Here is an 18,936-nt window from a genome sequence, read left to right on the forward strand (position 1 = left end):
CACAACATTTACAATTTGAGTAGTACGACGTTTCGCTGGTAATTACAACATCATCATCGGGCGATTTGCCAGAATAGGCAGGCAATCCACCCGCTTCCGGTCTTAAATAGAGCAAGATGACGTAATCACTGTGAAACCCATCCTATATGTAGAACTTCTTTTGCACCATACGTAGCCAACCGTGCAAATCTTGAGACTTTAACCCAAGCGGAGATCCGTTTTCGAGCCCCTCGCTTTGCAACGCCATCGCCGGCTGCAGTCAGAGCCCCGCTTTCACTAACACGCCCGCCTGTGTCCGCCCGTGTCCGCCTGTGTCCTCCGCAGGAGAGCGAAGAGGACAGCGAGGTGGAGGAGCAGCGCAAGGAGGAGGAAGAGAGGAAGCCCTTCCTCTCGGAGCCACAGCAATCGGTCGCTCGGTCGCCGCAACTCTCCGCCTTGTCGCAGCCCGTGAAGAGAGGTGCCCACGTGAATGCCGACTGTCGGTCATCCCTTCTCCTTTGTGCCTGTCGTGTCGGGCACCATCTCCATCAGTGGCCTGAGCTCCACAGGGAGCTCCCACCTAAAACCGACTCGTCATCCCCAGATCAAGGACATTCCCTGCCGGCCGTCGGTTCTCCGCCGCCATCTGGAATCAAATCCCCCCCATAAAATACGCAGCATTGATTCACCCTCCACCTTACAGAAGCACCTGAATGCAGGTGCGCCCGAATGCGCTGCAGGTGATTGTCCGCGTAGCTGTCTGAATACAGGTCCACCTGTTCTGGCGAGCTCTCGAGTTTCTCTGAGCCGGGCGCCTCCGAGACGCACACAAACTTTTGTCCGCTCGCCAAATTTTGCGAGTCTGATTAAAGTTTCCTACTCTTTCGATGAGTGGTTAGCGTACTGCGCTACAGACCGTAGAATCAAATCTATATTTGCGCTTAGGTTGTCTACATTCCAGCTCGATGCAACACTACCGTGCAACTTTGGAGTTGTGTCGACAGGACGCTTGAGTCTTTCGCAGAATTGCCACCGTCGTTTGACCCACGCTTCCCCCCCCCCCCCCCATGCCCCTTATCCCGCCGTCTTCAGCCGAGGGGGCCGTGCCGCTCTCAATCGGACTGGACCTGGACTACAACAGCAACCGCAACAACAGCAACGGCCTGAGCCTCGTGCGTGACCTCCCGCTGCTGCCCCCCCCCACCGCCGACAGCAACGCTTCTGGTAGCTTCCACCGCCAGGCCCAAGAGAGTCTCCCGGACCAAATCAAAAGCTCTCCGAAAGGGTAAACCCCCCCAACCACCAATGTTTATTTATTGTTGTTGTTATTTAACGTGATGCTTGAGAGGGAGGAGATGGCCAGGTTGACTCTGAGTTCAGAGCACTGAACCAGCACCGCTAACATCCTGGGTTTGAATCCAAGCCGAGTGGCCTCTGAGTGAGGTGTTGGTGTCAAGCCCAGGCACCAACAACTGCAGGCAAAAAAAAACACATCGGGTAAAATTTGGTTTCAGAAACGGAACTTGGCTAAATTCCAGCTCTGTGAATTCAATATCGGATTTGATTGCCACGGGACGGACTTTGCTGTCTGTGACATTACTATTGTGTGGAGGACCTCACTTCGCTTGCAGGAATCTCAGAGGTAGCTCTGTAATATCCGCTTTCGTGAGCCGTTCTCATGTCGCCGATAGCACAATCGGGATAAAATTAGAGTGGGGGAAAAAATCCCAAAGATGTTTTTCCTTGAGTCTTGCTGAAATGTTATCCGAGTTGATTATTTAGTTTATTGTTGGGAGAATGGTCACGGTGTTACATTCACAGGAATGCGTTGCACAGGGAGGTAAGGTCGGGTACATGTGTCGGGCGGTACAGCAAGTGGCTCGGTTGTTATCGGGCTGTCTGCCAACGTTGGTGGTTGTCCCGTCCTCCGTGTGGGTTTTCTCCAGGGTGCATTTTATCGGAGCATTTCTCTGCGTATTTTACTGTGAACGAAGATGGGGTTGAAAAAATACGATAGGTAATACAAAAAATGTTACGCCTGAAGTGAATTGAAGTAAAAAATCTTTCTGAAAAGAATTAAAACCAAAAAAATCTCACGATTAAGAAACGACATTGGCGCACCGGTGTACATGCACAACTCTGATGAGCACGCTTGGCTACGTACGGTTGCGAAATAAATTCTACATACATACTTTACAACAACAAAAAGCTCCCTTCATTTGACATTAGCATAGCCTTATAACGCAAATATACGTACTAATAAGTCAAATAAATGTAGTAAATAACAACCCACGTTAAATAGCAGTAATTCAAGATGTAACATTATCACTTCAGATACACCCTTGTTGGATGAAGGCCTCCCAGTGCCTTTTTCGATCACGCTGGTTGTTTTGACATGCCTCACCATGCTGGTCAGTGTGGGGCTTGATGAAGGAGGAGAGGCGCACAGGACCGGCTCGGGTATCGCTCACCACTGCACATTAGCCACGTCTGGGAATTGAACTCTCTGATTGCCAGGTGCCATACTGCAGTGTGATAACCACCGTGGGACTGTCGGCTTAAACGCATTTCTTCTTTCGCATCGTGCGTAGCCAACCGTGCTCATCGGAGGTAAATCGCACGGACGAGAAACGATGATTCTGACAAAGGAAATGGAATAAAAGCCGTGAGTTGCGTAAACAAAAACGGCGTGGAGAGATGCACGCTGGGAATTTCACTGGGAGACGGACGCGAGAGAGGGGCACACGGATCGGGGCAACGAGCTCAAATTGGACAAAAGTAGGATGGCCGAGAGACGCCCATCGTGGAGATGGAGCTATGAGATCGGTTTATGGCGGAATCATGGGAATTTCAGGGCTGGCAGTGATGTGGGGCGAGGCCTTCATTCAGCAGTGGATTGACCGTAGCTGATGAGAGTTCTGTTACAGGCGGTGTTAATGACAAAGATGGTAAGGTTATTTTCTCCTTATCCTCCCGAATTGTTTTCCAAACGTTGCCCGTGGCATCGAGCCACGAGACGAATAAGTGAACTCGGTGAGCAAAGTACTGCGCGTCATTAGCAAGCAAAACAATTAAAATAGATTGTTGCACCCTGTTGAGAAAGTGGTGGAGCGGTGGCAGAGCGGTTAGCACACTGTAATCCGAACCAGTCCTGGGTGCCGCCCCCCCAATACCTCCTCAATCCACGCTGACAAAGCCCCAAGACCGCCACGGAGCCTGGCGAGTCCTCCATCCAGCAGTGGAGCGACAAAGACCTTCAGTTGCTTATTGTCAAAAAGTGTTTGGCCTCTCTTGGGATGCTTCCCCCGCGGTGTTATGGTTCTCGCACGCTGGGGTGATGCTATCTCCCGGCACGGCAGTTAACCCTAATCCCCCCACCCGCAGTTCGATCGGCAGGTCATGTGCGGTGGGGTGAAGTGTGGGTACGTCCGCCACTGCCAAGACGTCCGTCCAGCGTGGAGGAGGAGGCCAACAAAAATACCCCCTCTCAAGAGGGGCTTTCTAGAGCTGCCTCTCGCGGGAAGCCCTTCTGCCAGCAGCGACACGAGGAAGCAATTGCAGGGCTGCGCCTTAACCTTGTTTCTGGTCTCTTGCGCTTTGGCGCCCCCTCACGCGATCGCCCACCGCGCTCCTTCTTTTCTGGCGAGCGGCCATTGTTGGCGCGTGAACCACCTCCTCCCCGCGCCCGGTCGCCGTGGCAACGCGTCTGAAAGGGGCCGCCGTGCGGGCAATGTTGCGTGGCGGCGCTGTTTCTGCACCGCCGCCCGCGACGGACCAACAGCGCTCGCCCGTCCGGCCGTCCGCCCGCCCGCTCACCCGTTCGCCCGCTAGCTCGCTCGTGCGAGCCCAGGGATTGGGTTACAGCCTTTTTGTGGGTCTTGTGGTGGGGCCACGCGGGGACCGCTGACGGCATTCTTGCGTCGAGATTTTTTTCTCGCTTTTTGCACGGCTCAAAAGGCAGCGTCCCAAGCGGGACGTTGAGGCCCGTGGCATTGACCGCCGGAGAGAGGCACAAGGAGAGAAGTGCGCAGAGGGAAACGATCCGTGCAGCCGGCCCCATGCGACCGTAAAACTTTCGGCCTAAAATACGATGGCAGTACACGCACACCTCGAAGCTCCCGACGCGCACGCATGTGAGCGTCACCCCCCCCCACTACCCCCGCACAGATAGATTTACGAATCCATTACTGTACTGCCAGTAATGGCTTGCACAACGCCCTTGTGTTCCCAGCTCGTTTCTAGTCCACATTGGCTGCTCAGATCTGATTTGATTCGGTGCATCGAGGGTGATGTGGTCATCATCATCATCAGCAGCAACAGTAATGCTATCATTGTCATCAGCTGCATCATCATTGTCATCATCATCTTTGTCGTTATCATTGTCATCAGCAGCAGCAGCAGCGCTTATTCCTCCTGCATTACAAAGTTTCGGATTGAGTGGTTCCGAGGGCCTTATAATAATTGCTTCTGCTGTGTTATTTTTTCCCCCATTTGTTTCTCCACCTGGATTTGCTCAGTTAATCAGGGGCCAAAATCACCAACTCGGAATTTTCTGTGTGCAAAGTAAGGAACCATCCATCTTAATTTCCATTTTTGCTTAAAATGCTTTGAAGTGTAAACGGTGGCGAGGCTCTGCTCTGCTCATTTTTTGGCAAATTTTAAGCCGAGGCATTTTCACTACACCCCCCCCCACCCCCCCACCACCGCCCCCCCCCCACTCGCATTGACGTTGCTAATCCTGCCGCGTGCGTGCGGTGTGTCGCCCTCGACGCCCTTACGATTCCCGCTCTGCGATTCGTCGCGGTGGCTAAGAGATGTTAACTAACTCGCCTGGTATACAGGAGGTCGTGGGTTCGATCCCGACCCTGACGCCTGCTGCTGTATATTTGGAGTCTGCATGTCACTCTCATCATCATCATGGTCGCTAGGAGATGTTAACTCCTCGCATGGTATACAGGAGGTCGTGGGTTCGACCCTGACGCCTGCTGTATATTTGGAGTTGGCATGTTCTCCCCATGGTCGCGTGGATTTTTTTCCGGGTCCTCTGGTTTTTCCGCCCACATTTAGAAACATGCGTTTAGGATATTTGACTTCTGAAAAAGAGCTATATAGCTGAGTGGGCCTTACCTGGTAAAATAAAAATAGTTTAATTTAGAGAAGGATTTTCCGATTGACTGTAATGCCTCGTTTAAAAAAAAATGGAATTTATTTGACAAGTGGCCGCGTTCCTCATTGTTTTATGCTCTCTTGCCGTGCAAATCCGCACGCGTGAGTACACGCGCGGTGCAGAAGCCCGCACCCCGGTGACGTCCAGCGTTGAACGAACGATATCGCGTTTCGCGAACTGTGCGTTTAACTGGATTTCGACGCGCCTAATGTGGACTGTCTGGAAATTGCAGGCCGGTCTCGTTTTCACTTTGGCGGCCGGGAACTATTACATCACACGGCCGGTGGAGTCGTTTTATGTGCAGGGCGCCTAAGGGTTGTTCGTCAATCTATTTGTGTGTGTGTCCACGTGAAGGTCGACTCTGCTTTAAATGAGTACCCGGTGCAGTGTGTAAAATTCGCCACTGCGGAGACAAAGGCGGCCAGGCATGGTGTTGGCCACCCACCCCCTCGTGTGCTGTGCCGTCCTTCATGAGTGCTACTCACTAACAGCACTTGCCCCAAACAGTCTGTTAAAGCAGCGGTCCCCAACCTTTTTGGCACCAGGGACCGGTTTCGTGGAAGATAATGTTTTCACGGACCGGGGGGGGGGGGGGTTCATCATTGGGTCTTTCCACCTTTTCAAAGAAGCTCTCCAGCGACGCTTGTTTATTTTACTCATGTTGGCTACTCGGGGTTAGCAGCTTGTGGGCTCACCAACACTGTGACTGAGACAAATGCGGGAAAGAGGCGCGGACGGAAGTGGTAAATAATCAAATAACGGGTGGGGGACGAGCGGACTCACCGCTCTCACCTCCTGCTGTTGTGCGGCCCGGTTCCTAACAGGCCGCGGACCGGTACCGGTCCGCGGCCATGGGGTTGAGGACCCCATGTGTTGATGGCTATCCAGGGGGGGATCTTTGTCTTGGTCAGCTGACAGCAGTTAACCTAACAGCTCAGCAGATTTGTAATGACTTCTTCGTTTTTTTATGTAATGAACAGGACGTCAGCACTTCCGCAAGATTCCTAATCGTTGTTTTTTAATTGGCAATCAAAAACATTTCTATTTTCAACATGTGCACCCCGCCCCCCACCCCACCCAACACTTGAAAAACTTTCTCTGTAATCACTAATCCAAGGACATTCACCTAATAAGTGGGCCTCAGTTGCAATTTGCAAAGGCCATTAAATGCTCTGGATGAACCCCAGCTTGATTGCCGTACAACGGACATTTCCGATGAGCAGAGCGCGGTGGCCGCTGAGCGTGGAGTTGAACGTAGCTTGCACGAAGAGTCCTCTGATGCACCGCCCTGTAACAAAGTTTGAATGGATGTCTCGTCTCAGAACATGTTACGGGCATCTCAATCGATTACAAAAGCCCTGCGTTCCGTTTGTCCATCTGTCTTTTTGTCCGTTGGTCCGTCAACTAAATAATGAGAGCCTAGGCATATCGACTTGTACACCGTACATACAATGGAGTCCAGATGTCTTTTGTAGGCAGGAGCTAGAAAATAAGGCGGCTATAGGCCGGTGATATTCTAGTTAGTAGAAATAAGGAGGGAAAAAAACGATTCCGGTTTGCGCCGTTTAGTCGGTCTTCGCGGATGTGACGCACAGCGCTCTGGTTTGTCAAGCGCGTTGCTCGGTGTGATGTCCGACGTTTCGCTCCACGTGCTCAAGAAGTGCGACACAGTGTTGGATGACACTTATGGTACAACGCGAAAGCACATCGGACGATGCAGGTTTTGTAATGGTTTTTTTGACGATAGCCTCGTCATCGTTACGGCAATGCCTTCATCCTCCGTTTGTGCCTCCCCCTGCCCTCTGTTCGCGGCGCCAGGATCTCTGCTCAGCCGACGGCGGCGGAAGCCATAGGCGGCGCAGTGAAGGTGAACGGCACGCCGGGCAGCTCGGGACGGCCCGCCGTGCCTGCAAAACCCAGCGTCCTCTACTCCGCCAAAACCGAGAGCGTGGCGCTGACACAGAGCAAGGCGGCCGTTCCCACACCACCGCCGAGCGAGTCTCTCCGGCACGACGAAGCCGACGATCCGGCCTTCATTCCCCCTCCGCTCGGAGCCTTCGAGCGGCAACAACCGGACGCGGGCGCCGCGCCGGAACGGCGGGAGACCGCCGTGGAATATTCGTCGGCAGTGGTTACCGCGACAAACGTGGTGACGATGCCCTCCTCGGAGCGGAGCAAAGCCGGAACTTTCGTCGCGACGGCAGAGTACGAGCGCTCACGGGAGCCTTCGAATCTGAGCGCGTCGCGCGCGCCGCTACCCGCCCTTGCCCGGTCGAACAGCGCCAACGCGGCAGAAACCGCGCCGCACGGGGGGGCGTCCCTGACCGCTGGGACGGCGGCATCGGCGGAGGCGGAGAACGCGGCGGACGTGGGCATCCCCCGCAGCCTCTCGGCTCCGCTGCTGGACGAGGAGCGTGGCGGTCACGCCGGCCCGCCGGCCGTGCCCGCCAAGCACGTGATCTACCACTTCGACAGCGACTTCAGCCCTCGCTCGCAGCGCGGCCAGGCGTTGGCTGCACAGCAGCAGCAGCAGCAGTACGCGCACGGCACTCACGATCGCTACGCGCAACAGCAGCAGCAGCCGCCAAGGCCGGTCGGCGACACGCAGTTCGTATTCACGAGCCGGCACAGCTCGGCCTCCTCGCTCCCACGAACGCCGGGCAGCGGTGGAGGCGGGCAGCAGTTTGGCTACCGCTGCGTGGACGTGCCGCCGGGGGACTGCGCAGATTACGGCTACGTGCACGGGCAGCAGCAGCAGCAGCAGCGGGGCGGCGGCCTGGATCGGCAGGGCAGCGTGACGTCGACGGGAAGCGACGCGTCCGGGGCGACGGGCTACTCGTACCAGGGCTACGCCAGAGGCATGCCGCATAGCGAGAGCGACTACATGAGCCCGCGGGACGTCGCCGCCATGAGCCGCGGCGGCGCACCCTACGGGCGGCCCGTGTCGGCACGGAGTTACACGCTCGACTCGGGCTTCTACACGCAGGTGGGTCTGGCGGTGCCGAACTGTGGTGACCGGGGGCATTGTGACAGCGGGGGTGGGGTTGGTGCGGGGGAGTTGGGTTTCAGCGTCGCTTTTATTGCGGGCGAATTTTTCGTCTGCTCTTTTGCGTTGGATTCTCGTCGGGTTACATGGGTAAAGGTGCAGCCCTGCAATTGCCGGCTCACGCCGCTTCCGGCGGAAGGGCCTCCGCTCAAGGGAGCTCGAGAGAAAACGGTCTTTTTCGAGGGGTTAGTGTGGCTATACATCCAGGAGTTGGGAGTTCCCACATTTACCCCACCAGGCACGACCCGCCGATTGACTGACTAACTTCGCCGTAGCCATTTACACATTTAGGTGGAGTGTCCCAAGCTGCTCCAACACAAGGTGAAAGTGGTTTACTTTCTCGTTTGGTTTTTAAAGAAAGCTTTGTTTGACAGCCCGGTACGCACAGCTTGGGTGTGTGTGTGGGTGGGTATGCATACAAGGTAAAAAAATGAATTTTTTTGGGATTATGCCTTTTAAAGCTCTAAGCGCGAGGGATTAGAACATTTCATTCTGGTTGAGCTTGGTTTGTGCCTGGATGGGTGACTGCCTGGGATTGCCATGTTTGGTGGAGGCTTTGGGTTGGGAGTTGACCAGTGGCCATGAATTGAATCAAACACTCGTGTGTGCGGTCTTTCCTCCGGGTACTCCGGATTCCTCCAACGTCAAGCTATAGACACTTTAAATGTAATCTGCCAAACATCCCAATGCAGTGCCCTCGTAAAAAAAGATTTTGCCTCTCGGTGAGGCTTTTCTGGATGAATAAATTACATAATTATATCAATGATGATCATTTTTACGACGTTTTACACATTCAATTTCACAGGACACCCACTTACAGTTGCTTCATAATCCTTAAAAAATCTTCGCTTCCCCATTTATTGAGCCGAGAAAAAAAAAGAGTCATTCGAATTCCACTACGATACCCCCCTGCACATCCTGCTGGGTGAATAATTGATGTCGTTAAATTATCGCCATGAGGAAATCGGGCGATGCCACGGGGCATTTGGGGACGACGCGGTCACGTCGCACGGGGAGGTGGGGGGGGGGTAGTGGGCACGGGGGCACCCCGAGGACACGCGAGCTCGCTTGGGCTTCGGAAGATCAAGGCTTGAAAAGCTCTCGAGCCGTCACGGTGTTCGTGGGAAATGCCGGCACCAGGAGGAGAGGTGCAGCCGCATGTGGGTCCCACGCAGGAATGCGCCTTGCTCACCGCCCCGCCGCGTCTGCTCGCCGGCGTTCGTGCGGCGGACGTGTCCCGCAAAATTTGGCAACGTGCGGGTGTGCGTACGTGTGTGCGTGTTGAACTTCTTTCGCACCGTTCGTGCTAATCGGAGGTGCGGGGTGTAGCGGTAGGGGTAGTGGCAGGGTGGGTGGTGGCGGGGTGTTGAGAGGCACAGGGCGGAGGCCAGGACCAGGTGACCAGCCGGTCAGACTTTTTGCGGCGCCCCCCCCCCCCCCGACCTCCTCGCCCGCGTATGTCGTCCCAGAAGTACGCGGCGTACTTCCGGGACGACATTTTGTTGGGGCCGTACCTCTCCGCGTGGTTTGACCATGCGAGTTAATGGCGGGGGGGGGGGGGGGGGGGAGGCTCGCCGTCAAATGGGGCGACTCAACAACGGCAGTGTTTCTAGAGTGGGGGAGAATAAAAGCGCCCCTTGTTCGCCGTAAGGAACTCGAGTAAGGGAAACACTGGTACATTAAGGAAACATACAAAGTAGGAGTTTTAACCTCTCAAAGTCGGTGCTCTGAGCGTTAATATGATTCTTGTAGGTGTTGAGCAAGTGACCAGGTTCTCACTGATTATTCAAGTTCATTGTTTGCTTGATTAATAATGTGTCAATGAGTCTGAAGACACATTTGTCAGCAGGGTCCTGCTTGGGGAAGGTTTGGCAACATGTCATTTGTGGGACGTTTGGCTTCATGCAGGATGCAACTTCAAATAGCAACTCTATATGTAGAGGACCGCAGAGCTTTGGGGAGAATTTGGTGCCGGCTTACTGCGTGGCTGCCCATCCGCTCATCTGTGGTTCGTCGCGCCTCTGAGTCGTTCTGGCTATTCGAGAGCGGACGAATATTATGCACGTTACCAGTTGAAATCATTATTATCATCATCATCATCATAACTGGCAAAACCAGGAGAAGATTCATTGCACGTACAATGGGATAACACGGAAAGCTCTGCACAGCCGGATCAGCCAACCTGCTTGTTGCACGACCAATGTATGGCCACCTTTCATCCCAAGTCCCCGATGCTCGGTATTCCGAGGAACAATTCTCGGCGTCATGCCAGCGTCGACGCACACTCGGCACCGTCGTCGCCATCGCTAACGAACTCTCCGTCTCGCCCCCTGGCCGTCCGCCCCCCCCCCCGACCCAGGCCCACGGGCAGGGTGGCCGCCCCCAGTCGGCACGCCCGGGTCCCCAGCATCTCGCGGTGGGCGGCCGTGAGCGCGCCCCCTCGGACGTCGACCCCCGCGCGGCAGGGATGGCGGGCCCCGGCGGGGGGTCCGGGGCCCGTGCCCGCTCGGAGCATTCTCTGCTGGCGGGGCCCGCTGGTGGCTCGGGGGCCCGCACACCGCCCCCCGCGGACTGGCGCGAGCAGCTGTTGCGGCACGTGGAGAACCGCATGCTGGAGAAGGTGAGCGCGCGTGTGTGTGTGTGCGCGTGTGTGCGCGTGTGTGCGCGTGCACCTGGCCTGGCACAAGCGCCGCGGTGACGTCACTTAGTGGCGAATGGCGGATATTGGTGCACGCGTATGAACGTGTGCGTGTCCTGTGTGTGTCTTGTGTGGTGCTGGCCACCAACCCCCCTCGTTTTTACCGTCGCGGCCTTCGTAGGTGCTCGCGAACTTTACTCTCGTCCCAACAGTCTGTTAAGCCTTCACCGGTGGGGATCTTGTCTTGTGTGGGGGGGGGGGGGGGCGGTAGCGCAGCGGTTAGTGCCCTGCGCTGCGACCAACCCGGCGACCCAAGTTCGATTCCCACTCACGGCCAACATCGGCGACGAGTATCTGAATCGGTCCTGGGCCTCTCCTAAGTCGACTTGGCCTCAAATGAGGTACCTGGTGTGGTGTGTATACATCGCCGCTTGGGAGACCACGGCGGTCGGGCGTAGTGCTGGCCATCAACCCCCTCGTGTGCCGTGGCGACCTTCATAGCTGCTGCTCGCGAACAGCAATTGCCCCAACAGCCGGTTAAGGCTATACAGTTTGTGTCTTGTGTGTCGTCTCTGTGTGGGTGTGTGTCTTTGTTGGAGTTGGCCTCGGATGACACGTCCGCATGTTAATTTAATTGATTTTTGTAATGCGGTGGCAGTGGCTCAATTTAGCGCTTCGACCATTGGATCATCATCGCGCACTGCCTTCCGGTCGTCAATCAATCTGATGCATGCAGGTAGATTAATTGATTATTGTAATGTTAAGGCAGTGTGTGCGATAAGGCTGATGATGATGCACTAGTACTGGGTTCCCACAGATCAATTTTCTGGGGGAAGCTGCACGGACTGAGCCTCCATCGGGCAGATAAGTTTCAAGTTTCATTTATTAGGTATAGCCCTGTGAGCCATTCATTCGGCTCTTGAATCGGGTGCAACCACAACAAACAAACAAACAAAAACATGAACAAGAAAATATCTTAAAGTGACTAAGTGCAAACAGAAAATCCAAGAAAAGACAGCTAAATATTGCAGAAAAAGCACCGTACACCAATGCTGTGTGCACAAATCCCAGTGGGATGCAAGTCAAACAACAACAACCACAAGACAAATTAGATTAAGGCCATCAGTCTAACTCTGTACTACAACAAACAAACATGGCCAAACCGAAAAACTCTTCAAAAATCACCAAAATAAAGCCATAAAAGCTGGAGCGTTTGCTGTAGTGCGGTGATGAGCGCATTCCGGTTTCTCAGTGGGTCTTTGTGAGTCTTTGGGTCTTTTATCATGAGTGAACGGGGATCGCTGTTCGAGTCCACGGGTCTCTATGTGAAAAAAAACACCGATGACGGATCATCCACCACCAAAGCACGTTCCAGTTTCTCGAAGAATACACCCGCACACTTCGCCTGAAACTCTAAAACCCGAGTTTGTAGCCTCCTCAAGCTTTTAGCCACGGGCCACCACTGGTCTCAAAACCCACACTGCGAGTGGCCACCCCCACCCAGAGTCCTCGCCGTTGTGCACGTGTGCGACTCGGTCCCTTTTAAATGTTTTCAGTTCCTCATTGAAACCCAAGCGGCCGCGTCATCAATATTTTTTCGCGGCGGTCCGCTAGACGTTGAAAGGGTTGCGCGTACGTACGTTGAACTTCTTTCGTACTGTACGTAGCAAACTGTGCTAAGAGGAGGTGTGGGGGAAGGACAACAAACTAAACACAAGAAGCAGTTCTGAAGAAATATCGGAAGGAAGAGCGTTCCAGACGGCCGCAGAAGCGCACCTGAAAGCGCCACGCGATGCGGTGACCGTCCTTGTTCGATGGTGAGCCAAAAGCCGCTGCTGTGAGGATGACCGGAGTTCGCGTGATGATGGTTTATATGCTCTTCGACGAGATCAGCGAGGTTTTGCGATTCATTTGTGGCAAGCACTTGAATGCGAGCGGGGGGGGGGGCGTTGGCGCTGTGTTTCCAGCTGTGTGTTTGCATGCTAGAACACGCACACACACACACGCCCTCCCTCGCTTGCATCGACCGCCACCTAGTGCCCCGTCGCGTGCGCACGCACGAGGTGCGGCGGTTCAATCGTTTGTTTGTCGACTCCGAATTAGAATATTTATTCTTCATACTGGAGAAATCCGATGAGCGATGTAGCTCTTTTTCACTGATAGTCCAGTAGGGGTGAGAGGGTGAGAGCCAGATGAGGGTGCATCTCTCTTGCAAGGGAGACTTGGTTTACAAAGCAAATACGATATGAATGTGAAACAAAAATAAAGGCGAGTATAATACAAAGTAAAAATGTTGTTGGGGCAAGTGCTGTCTTGTCAGCGAGCACCTATTAATGACCTACGGCATACAAAGCGTCGGTACGGCCAGCACCACATTCACAACCGCCTTTGTCTCCCCATTGCGAGATGTTGACATTCCGCATCAGGTGCCACATTTATGGCTTGGCACTGAATGTTAGCCATGACCGAGAATCGAGCCACCATTCCCCCCCCCACACATACACACGTGTACAAGCACACACACGTGTACAAGCACACACATGCACAGACAACTACAACAACAACCGCCAATCGCCACTAAGTGGCGATGATGTCACCACGGCGCATGTGCCAGGCGAAGTGCACTTTGAGGCCGTCACGTTAAGTGTGGCGTTCTTGCTGTCAGGAGGTCATGGGACAGATCCGGTGCCATGGGTTAATTCCACACAGAGCCAAATATCCCCCATATAGCCTTAACAGACTGTTGGGGCAAGTGCTGTTAGCGAGCACCTATGAAGGCCAGCACGCCACACGAGGGGATGGGTGGCAAGCATCACGCCGGCCGAATTTATCTCCCTCATCGTGATGTTTACACACTGCACCAGGTACTCATTTGAGGCTGAGTCAACATACAGGTGGGCCAGGACCAGTTCCGCTCATTGTCACTGGTTTTGGCCATGAGCGGGAATCGAACTCGTAGTGCAGTGTGAAAACCGCTACACCATCGCTCCCCCCACACACGCGCGCACAAACGCACGCAACACCCATCATTGTACCGCCAGCCTCCATCGATCACACTGTCAGTCATGCTTCTACCCACTCACCGCCAAGAGCACATCCCAGCCACAGCCCTCCCTCTCATGGCTCTCTCCCCCTCCCGTTCGTCACGACCACACCAGAATAACGAAGCAGGGCGATTGTTGTGGTTACCTTGACCTGGATATTTATATAAAATATATAAATGTTAATATTTTTCAGGGAATACTGCAAAATAGTATCATCCAGTAACACCATGAAATAGTCCCGTGTCTCTGCTTGAAGAGATGTATGTCCCAATGGGCTCTCATCTGGCTCTGTTGAGTTCACGTGTCTCTGTGTACTCGGGCGTGGTGTTGGCCACCCACCCCCTCGTGTGCCGTGCCAGTCTTCAGAGGCGCTCGCTAACAGCACTTGTCCCAGGAGTCTGTTATTGCTATATGGGGGATCTTTGTCTGGTCTGTGTGCTCCCCACTGGAAAAGTGGGGAAGCAAACGGGTGGTTAATCTGCCAGTCGACTCTGGTCAGTTAACCCCTAACACCTGGGTCTGTCTCGTGACCTCCTGCCAGCAGCAGAGGGACTTCGACACTTCACGTGACGGCCTCGGTGCGGCACATAGCCTGGCACAAGCGCTGCGGTGACAGCACCGTCACTTTGTGGCGAATGGCGGCCGTGTTTGTAACTCGCTGTCAGTCGCTGCTCACCTACTGCCACGTGACGTGGCTGTGGTTTTTTTCGAAGCTGTCGCTGAATAAAGCTGTAAATTCATCAGGCAAGTAAGCAATGTAGTGCTTCAAAAGGGCACGGAGTGTTTCAGTATAATTGGCAAAGCACTGCTCTTCACATTTGCGCGATGGACATTCCGTGGAATTGGATTAGCAATGATTTGAGCTTGTCCCAGGGTGGAAAGTAATGGCTCAAAAATGTCCAATTATGGAGAATAATCGTACGTGCCACTGTAATGATGACATTGGATATGCTGCTGATGACGATGATGATCGACCGTTCGTTATTAACTCGATCCAAAAGTCCAATGCGCGTTATGCGCGTACCTTTACGAGCGCATCTGCGCCATCCGCGACGCGACCCGCTCGTCAGCGATGCTGCCAGCCAATCGGAGGAGGCCCCTCGCCAAAATCGTTGTTTGCGTGCGTTGCCACCCGACGACAAACGTTACATTCTGGACAATCTGATGTAATCAAGTTAATGGATCTTAACGTTTATATATATATTTATAAAAGGATCTGGGTTTGAGCTGATATTTGGTGCCACCCCTATTATTATTATTGGTGAATCCAGGGCCCTTTGAGCTGCTTGGGTGACCTAAACGTCCACGTGGTTTGCTCGTGCCTAGCGCCACCAACCGCCACTCATCCTTCACATCGTCCGTTCCCCACCCTGATGCCGCTGTGTCTTCTCTGCTGCGCTCCTCCAGGGTTCTCCGGGGATGCCAGGCAGCCCCTTCGACCCAAGCGGTGGCGGCCCCCCTCGCGGGTGGGGCACGGTTAGCCGCGGCGACGGCGCGGGCGGCGGTGGAGGTGGTGGCGGAGGGGCGGCCAACTGGGCCACGATGGGCCGCCCCAGTGGCGTAGGTCACATGACGGTGGACGGACCGGCCTACGGAGCGCGACAAGCCGCACGCGACTACAACCGGGTGAGTGCGGTGGCCGTGGTGGTGGCACAAAGCTGTGGGCCCGCTCTGTTCGAGGCAAGGGTCGGTGGATCGCATGGAGATTTTTTTCTAGGCTTGGGTGTGTTATTAGAAAAGTTGGCTGTTGAAGCTGCACTCTCTTAGGGGCCAACCATCCCAATTATTTTCTTGCGTATTGTAGTTTGTTCAGGGGTGTCGATGTTGAGGGCTTCAGGAGAGACAGAGAGAGTGTAGTTTTGCTCTTCCTCCGCTGAAGGCGCGCAGACCACATTGGTTGACTCTACAGTCTGTAGTTTGGGTGGAATGGCCAACCACATCAATTGTCTGAAAGGAATTGGATTTTTTCCATTCGTGTGGAAGCGGTTGAATGGCCGGCGCGCAGTGGTCAGCCAAGTGTGCGCTCCCAACCCAGGCACCATAATTTCGATTCCCAACCACGTCCAATATTGTTGGTGAGTGAGCGACATCTGAACTGTTCCTGAACCCTTCTGCCTTCGCCAACTCGCGCTGACCGACATGGCGAAGTTCGTCCAGGATGTCGGGCTTGTAACCCAGAATGTCTCGTCGGTCGCGTGCAGTTCCCATCCCAGCCGCTGCTCGGTGGCCCCGTGGGAGGATGCGAAGACTCGTACGTCGCCGGGGTCACCGGGGTCACCGGGACCCTGAGCCGCAAGGACGTCCCGCCGGAGACGCTCAAACCGGTGCGGCGCACCACACCATGTCGTTGTGCCACATCACGGCAACCCACAAAGATGGCCACCGCATCGCACGCTTTCAGACGCGCTTCTGCAGCCGTCTGGAACACTCTTCCTTCCGATATTCAGAAGCCAATGGCGAGCTATGCACTCTTAAATCATCCAGATTCACAAACTAATTTCTTTGAGTACTTTTTTTTGTTCCGTTTGTTTGTCCCCCCCCCGCCCGACCAGCACGGTTGGCTATATATGGTGCGAAAGAAGTTCAACATACATACACATTCCACGGCGCGACACGACGCAAAGTGGCACACTGCGCCGCCGGCTGGGCATAGGCAAATCTGTTCTCTCCCCCTCCCCCGTTGCCCGGCTTGTGCCGGTGGTGCAGCTCTCCCTACCCAACGGGGCGCCCTACCGAGGCCCGTCGTCCTCTCAGATGGTTCGCCACCCGTCCCGCGAGGAGCTCATCGACTTCCTGGTGCAGAGGCAGACCATGCGCACGCCGGTACGCGCACTTGTTCCAACGCCCGCTCGCTCCAACACTCGTTCTCTCTAACACTCGTTCGCTCCAACACTCGCTCGCTCCAACACTCGCTCACTCCAACACTCGCTGGCTTGTTCACACACTCGCTGGCTTGTTCACACACTCGCTGGCTTGTTCACACACTCGCGTGCGCTCATTCACTTGCTCGCACACTTGCATGCTCGCTCACACTCTCACGCTGTTCTTTGCACACTCGCTCACACTCTCCACACTCGCTCGCTCGTTTGTGCACACACACACGCTTCCTCGCTCCCTCATATGCTGACTGTAACTTAATTTGTAATTGTACTATGATCACTCGAGATATAGTGTGCCTGAGCTGATTGCGCGACAGGGAATTTATTATTTTACATCGATTTATGTTTGTGCGGTACTTTCGATTTCAATAGTTTTTGCTTCAATTTTTATTTGCTTTTATCATTTTGGAGACCCAGATTACTCTTATACATGAGACTAACCCTAGTCTCTTGAGTTCTCAGCTGGTTTAAACAAGAATAAACTCACAACTTGAACTTACGCACCTGCCCACTTGCTCGCCCACTCGCTCGCCCACTCGCTCACCCCAAGAGGCTGATGACGTCTCAAGCAAGTGTGATTTACTTACCTTATTTTGTTGTGATTTTCTTACCACTTCCCTACACTTTGCAACTCCTATCGTTGTCTTCCTATTGTGTTCTTGTAATTTTCTGACCCACCCCCCTACATGGGGACGATGTGTGAAAAAAAGAGCTTGATAGCTCATTGGATTTCTTCAGGATAAATAAATATTCTGTTGCCCCTCCCGCCCCCGCCCGCCTGCTGTGACCGCTGCAGACGCAAGGCCTGCAGGTGCTGCACAGGGTTCCCAGCAACCCCCACTCCAATGGCTACCACGCGGAGCAGGCGGCGGCACGGCGACCAGAGGGATACATGGAGGAGGCACGGCGGCATTTCCACTCGGCTCGCACGCCGCCACTTTAGACTTCGCCGTTGTTTTGACGTTCGTTCAATGTCGTCGTTTAGCGTTCGTTGAACGTCGCCGTCTAACGGTCGTTCAACGTTCGTTCGACGTTCGTTCGACGTTCGTTCGACGTTCGTTTGACGTTCGTTCGACGTTCGTTCGACGTTCGTTTGACGTTCGTTCAACGTTCGTTTGACGTTCGTTCGACGTTCGTTTGACGTTCGTTCAACGTTCGTTTGACGTCGTCGTTCAACGTTCGTTTGACGTCGTCGTTCAACGTTCGTTTGACGTCGTCGTTCAACGTTCGTTCAACGTTCGTTCAACGTTCGTTCAACGTTCGTTCAACGTCGTCGTTCAACGTCGTCGTTCAACGTTCGTCGTTTAAAACCGCGTTTTAAACTCGGGGGCCGAAGCATTTTATGCACCAGCTCTGTCTGTCTATCCGTCTGTAACGGAGGCGCACGGTAACTCACGAAGACGATGCTTTGTAAATGAAGTTGTAGTGTAAAGCTGCGTTGCTGTTAGGGGGGCTTGCGCTCGTGAAATCGGCCGCATTGATGAAAAAAAATACAAATTATACAACCTGCTTTGGCCTTTAGTCTAATGTTTTTTTTATGGAGTCATCACGTTTTAGTTACTTCTCTTTTGAATAAATGAACGAATGTCGCTGCAGGTGGTGGTGCTCATTGAGAAGAACCCGGGCCTGGGATTCAGCATCTCTGGGGGCGTCGGAGGGCAGTCTGGCCCCTTCAGCCCTTCCAACATGGTACGCTCCGCCCTCTAAAAACATCCCTACGAGTTGCCCACTGGTGGTGGGGGAGGGGGAGAAAACTGTGAAAGATAAGCGGAAAAGTTGTAAAAGTGTGCAAACTAAATATGTTTTCTATTCTTGGAGTTGATATGTAAACTCCTTTGTCAAGGCTCTCTCCTCCTCCCACCCAGCTTAAAATACGCCGCCAAGCTTAGCAGTGTTCATTAGGATGCTGTCTTTCCGACAGCTTTGTTTCTTCACCTGTGGACGGCTGTTTGCGTTGTGGCCGAAACGTCGTGAGAATTTCAAATAGCGCTGAGCCGGCAACAATGAGGCGCATGGGTTTGAATCCGGGCTAAGGTCGCTTGCCGCAAATGAACCACGATACCTTGCTGATCTCTTCAAGGAGCATAAACCATCACGCGTAGACCGGTCATCCTCGCAGCGGCTTTTGGCTAACCATCGAGAAAAGACGGTCACTGAATCGCGCGCTTTCGGATGCGCTTCTT

At 54.0% G+C, this 18,936-nt stretch overlaps 1 protein-coding gene across 4 annotated transcripts in view; it reads left to right on the plus strand.

Moving 5' to 3' along the window:
* Positions 1–18,936, plus strand: part of ERBIN (erbb2 interacting protein) — a 119,759-nt gene that overhangs the window by 94,375 nt on the left and 6,448 nt on the right. For all 4 annotated transcript variants that reach the window (XM_078867625.1, XM_078867624.1, XM_078867626.1 and 1 more), the window contains 9 exons: positions 325–457; positions 1,072–1,264; positions 6,965–8,132; positions 10,552–10,812; positions 15,282–15,500; positions 16,076–16,198; positions 16,581–16,697; positions 17,550–17,654; positions 18,350–18,442. In XM_078867625.1, the coding sequence (XP_078723751.1) occupies positions 325–457; positions 1,072–1,264; positions 6,965–8,132; positions 10,552–10,812; positions 15,282–15,500; positions 16,076–16,198; positions 16,581–16,697; positions 17,550–17,654; positions 18,350–18,442 (2,412 nt within the window). The remainder of the gene's footprint in view (positions 1–324; positions 458–1,071; positions 1,265–6,964; positions 8,133–10,551; positions 10,813–15,281; positions 15,501–16,075; positions 16,199–16,580; positions 16,698–17,549; positions 17,655–18,349; positions 18,443–18,936) is intronic.

This window comes from Lampetra fluviatilis, chromosome 24 (assembly GCF_964198595.1).
Source record: "Lampetra fluviatilis chromosome 24, kcLamFluv1.1, whole genome shotgun sequence".
NCBI lineage: Eukaryota > Metazoa > Chordata > Hyperoartia > Petromyzontiformes > Petromyzontidae > Lampetra > Lampetra fluviatilis.